Source organism: Palaemon carinicauda, chromosome 34 (assembly GCF_036898095.1).
Source record: "Palaemon carinicauda isolate YSFRI2023 chromosome 34, ASM3689809v2, whole genome shotgun sequence".
In the NCBI taxonomy this organism is placed as follows: Eukaryota; Metazoa; Arthropoda; class Malacostraca; order Decapoda; family Palaemonidae; genus Palaemon; species Palaemon carinicauda.
This window is the reverse complement of record NC_090758.1, coordinates 76304521-76309520: the sequence shown is the minus strand read 5'-3', so window position 1 is coordinate 76309520 and position 5000 is coordinate 76304521. Positions and strand designations below refer to the sequence as shown.

The window sequence follows — 5000 nt, the reverse complement described above, 5'->3', positions numbered from 1 at the left end:
GCCCATTTAACCCACTCACTGCTCTGAGTAACCAAACAAATAGTTTAGGGAGAGATGGCAGAGGCATTGGGCTGAGATACTCACAAGAACTCTCTGTGCAGTAAAGGTGTGATAGAATGCATTTCCTCAGAGAGAGGTGAACCAAGAACTCCTGCATCAAACTGTACCTGTATAAAAATGTTTTGTCCATCCCTGTACCTACTTTTGATAGCGTCAAGAGTAAGCGATTAGCAACAGCAATTTAATCTTTGTTTACTTAACCAACCTAACCTGACAAACAATATGCTTATGTAAATAAATAAACATGAATATACTAATTCAGAGATTTCAGACTTCCTCCACCAACGAAGATGTTCAACATTTGACTCAAGTCTACGGACCAAGCTCTCCCCTTTCGCATGTTGACCGTGAAGGAATCTACTCTTTAATAATAATAATATTAACCAGAATCTAGATCCAGATCACCTCCAACATTCAATGGGTTCTTCCGGAGCATAATACCTATCCGCTGTTAAAATTTAGTGAAAATCCGTCAAGAAGTTTTACCGTAATCCTTCTAAAAGATAAATAAATAAGTAAATGCATGTCATTTTATAACCTCCTTGGCAGAGGTAATAATGCACAAAAAGGATTAGATGTCAGTAATATCTTTAAATAATAATTTTTCTATTAATTCTGATTTATTTTCCTCAGATTTGCCTACCTGGAAATCGAATCCTCCTCGGGATACAGCGACGCGGTCCAGGCCTACGCCGCTGGGTTAGCCGAAGGCGCCCTGACTCATGAGATGATCTATAACCATTATAGGTGAGTCGATGGTTTATTTTCCAAGCACAGAGGCCTTTGGGATGAGAGAGATAACTGCAGTGTTCTGAAGAAAGCTCTGACCTGTTAGGATAGCGACTCCTCAACATCCAGATCTTTGCATTGATAATGTCTCTAACTATATATAATTCCCTTAAAATTCTTGGAGTGATTCTTCAGTGTAAATTTACTACTGAGGAGCACATTCTGTGGTTTTTTTCCTTAATTGGGCATAAAATAGTTTTAAGTTTACAGTGATCAATGTGCCTCAAGGGAAAGTTTTAATTCTCCTGTCTGGTCTTCAGCTGCTGACTCTCATCATAACTTGATGGAAGAAGACTTGCGGTCTATTAAATTCCTTGTCTCCGATCTAAATACTAATATCTGGTAAAGTCAGTCACTTAGTTCCTTATGTCTGATCACCATCCTTTACATTTCCATCTTCCATCTTCCCATGCTGTACTAGGAATGGAGTTAATTCTAACAGTCTTGCCTCCTCCATCATAAGTCTCAATACTACATAAAGTTCTAGAAGTTTTATTGCAGCTGTAACCAAACTGTAGAATGATCTTCCTAATCTGATGGTTGAATTTGTGGAACTTCAGAAGTTCAAACTTGTTCCAATAGGCAGTGAATGGCCAGGCCACAAGTCACCCATTGAAATACTACCGCTGGAGAGCTATGGGGTCCTTTGACTGGCCAGACAGTACTACATTGCATCCTTCTCTCGGGTTACGGTTCACTTTCCCTTTGCCTACACATACACCGAATAGTCTGGCATAATCTTTACATACTCTCCTCTGTCCTCATACACCTGACAACACTGAGATTACCAAACAATTCTTCTTCACCCAAATGGATACTGTTTTTTTGTTGACCAGTTTGACATTATTCTCCGACAGATCTATTCTAACATTGTCATTGAAGCATCATGCCTTTACATCTAAGGTTGTAACTTGGTTAATCATAATGATAATGCTATTAATGGGCTTTGTCACCCCTCAGGAACACTGTGGAGGGTTACTGCAATGGCAAACCAGACGGCTACTGCGAAAGGCTGTATGATTACCTGGACAAAAACGACAAGTGGATGAGATCAAAGTTGTCCGAGACCAGTGATCCAATATTTCACCAAGTAAGTTTTTATTTCATTTTGATATATATATATATATATATATATATATATATATATATATATATATATATATATATATATATATATATATATATGAGTTAAATGGGACAGGGTTAGAAATGAAACTAAAAGAGAGATTAATCAAGTGCCATACGTAGAAGAGATCATGGTGAGGGGTAGATGGAGATGGTTTGGGCATACTCTTTGCACTCCCCAAGAGAGATTAGCTCACCAAACTTTCAACTGGGCTTCACAAAGCACTAGAGGAGTTAGAAGACCAAGGCCTACTTGCCTGAGGACCATGAAGCGTGAAGTCGGAGACGATGAATGGAGAAGTATTGATTCAAAAGCTCAAGATAGAGACGACTCGCGAAATCTAACCGAGGCCCTTTGCATCAATAGGCGTAGGAGGAGATGATAATGATATATATGTACATATAAAACAGATAAATATATAGGAAGAGAGTACCTATTCTATTCATACAAGTTTTTTTAAGCTAGGCTGTTATTCCTATGCTCCTCTCTACTCTGTTACAGTTCACCTCAGTCAACATACCAACCTAGCGTTCAATTCCTACCTTGGGGTCAATAGACCAATATCCTCTCGCTAGTAATGAAAGTGGTTTAACCTCAGCCTACCTGTCTATTTCCAGGTAAACCTGATTCTCCAACAAATAGATGGCATGAATGATGGCTACAGCCGTGTGGCAGAGAACCCTATTGAAAGCGACAGCATTTTGTAAGTAAATTTGGATTTTCTTATATTCTTCTTTAAAAAGTCGAGCTTCTGCTGTGCTTCAAAACTATGCTTCTACTTTGCTTCAAAAAAAATTTTTTAACGAACTAGACTAGCCCGAAGAACTATAAAGAGGAAAATCTTGCCTCTACTGTGCTTCGAAATTACATTTCTTTGTGCAAGCCTGTAGATAGTTGGTATATGCTTACTTGAACGATATTTCTGTTATCAGATAATCTGTATCTAATATTACAGTAGTATGGCCTTAGCTGTATCATAGTCTCAGTTAAAAGACCATCTGTTAGTTTTTCTTGCTTGTGGGTACTGTCAAGTACATTTTCCTTTACTTCCCTATTTCCACTTGTTCATAATATGGACTTTCCATTTTGTGGAATCTAACATTGCAAGTTTGTCCAGATTATGGACAATAATAATCATTATAATTGATAGTGATTTGCATTAAAACTTTTCACAGACAGTAGCAAGAGATTTTTAGAAACTTTACTGAGTAACAGACAGCCAGAAGTTTCAGAGGCTTCACTGAGTAAGGTATCATATGGCTCTGTCAGTCTGAAGTATATTCTTGCTGTCTGATTCAGTTGGTAAACTGTACAAGCCACTTTGTGACACAGTAGAGACTAGTTTTAAGCTACCGTACAAGTACATATTCAAAACACAATAGAAAACAAAAACAAAGTTAACAGCTTTGTAGAAGAATAGTATTCAAGCACCAGTTCAAAGCTAGACTCGGAAGTCTAAAGACACGTTGATGGAAAGGCTAATCGTAAAATCTCCCTGAATATGATTTCAAAGTTCTGTTGAGCTGTGCTTTCAACAGTCATGCAATAAAAATTTCCAAAACCTTAAAATAGTTTAAAAGCATAACAGACAATATTTTTCTTATCAGTCATATCATAAGTACCCACAAAAAAGTTTACAAACCGTTCTCATCCTTTCCAGCGAGATGAAATTTGTAGTCTATTCTATATCAATCGATTCACTCTGCTCTTCCCCTGTCAGTCTTCTGTTAACAGTCTTTCACTTCCCCAATCAGAACCCTGCCCCTAATCTAGATGTACTAAATAATGCTGCATCTTATTAAGATTGTAACACGATACATCCAAGGAATACGAATCTCCCTAAATTACGTTTACGAATCGCAGGATGATGAACCTGATGGGAGATTTGGATGATCTCGAATTGGCCCTCGACCCTCAAATCAGGAACATGACCAGCGACGAATGGGTGGCAGCCGGAAACACCCCAAAAGACGGGCGTTGCTCGGCTCTTATCAAGATCCTACCGGACAATGCTGACATCTACATTTCACACGTAACTTGGAATCGGTAAGTTAGCATCTTATGATAAATAGTTGGCATTAGTCAGTAGGAGTATTATAAGTAATGCACAACAGACTGTTTAGTTGTATTGACCAAAGTAAGAAAAGCAAAGCAACCGATCTCTCTTTGCGGGAAATCCTAATCGAAAATCAACATCAACGCTTTGCCACAGCTATTCTTCAATGCTGCGGATTAACAAGAAGTACAACAACATGTTCATTATGGCTGAAAAAATCCAGCCAGTGTTGATTCCTGGTCACGTCGTATCGTTTTCGTCCTATCCTGGAATGTTGTTCTCCGGTGATGACTTCCACATCGTGTCCTCTGGGTTAGTGAGCATGGAGACCACCATCGGAAACAGTAACCCACAGCTCTGGCAGTACGTGCAACCAGAAAACCAGGTTTGTTTGATCTTTGCTCCTTTCAGCGCCGCTCTTGGCGATATATTTTGGGGTAACGGGTGACCGCATGATGTAAGCAAACAATTGGTGGTAATGTTACCCTCAAACTAGGCTACGGTGTTTTTTCAAAGTTAGACTATGAAAAACGCAGTCTAAGTGCAAAATGGAGTCATACTAAACTTCAGTGTGTAACCCATACAATAAGTCATGCTTTTATGAACATTCTTCTAGAACCATTGCCAAAGCAACTTCTTTTATAATAAGTAAATAATTTCTTAAAGCATCCAAGTATCCTCTGTACAAAACAATAGTAGAATATACTGAATATGTTATCAAGGGCAACAGTAGTATTCAACAATGATAATCTTGTCACTACTTGATGTTTTAATATATGTAAACATAATTACTAAATGTAAACTTGTCCAGCCTCACTCGGAACAGAAAACTGTTTCAGAGTGACTCATTTGAGATCTGGCCTTTGTAATAGTTATAAAGATGAGGTTAAACTACAGCCTTGTAGTCTACTGTAATTTCAAACTTATTAGATGACTGCTTATCCTGAACAGCTTACGGAATGGATGAGA

The 5000-nt window shown here is 38.2% G+C and overlaps 1 protein-coding gene across 2 annotated transcripts in view; it reads left to right on the top strand.

Annotated features, from left to right (window-relative positions):
• The window catches only part of LOC137626475 (putative phospholipase B-like 2), a 7610-nt gene that overhangs the window by 1542 nt on the left and 1068 nt on the right, over window positions 1–5000 (top strand). For both annotated transcript variants that reach the window (XM_068357491.1, XM_068357492.1), the window contains exons 3-8: window positions 694–807; window positions 1810–1939; window positions 2593–2678; window positions 3839–4021; window positions 4188–4416; window positions 4983–5000. The exon at window positions 4983–5000 is cut by the window's right edge and continues 134 nt beyond it. In XM_068357491.1, coding sequence (XP_068213592.1) covers window positions 694–807; window positions 1810–1939; window positions 2593–2678; window positions 3839–4021; window positions 4188–4416; window positions 4983–5000 — 760 coding nt within the window. The remainder of the gene's footprint in view (window positions 1–693; window positions 808–1809; window positions 1940–2592; window positions 2679–3838; window positions 4022–4187; window positions 4417–4982) is intronic.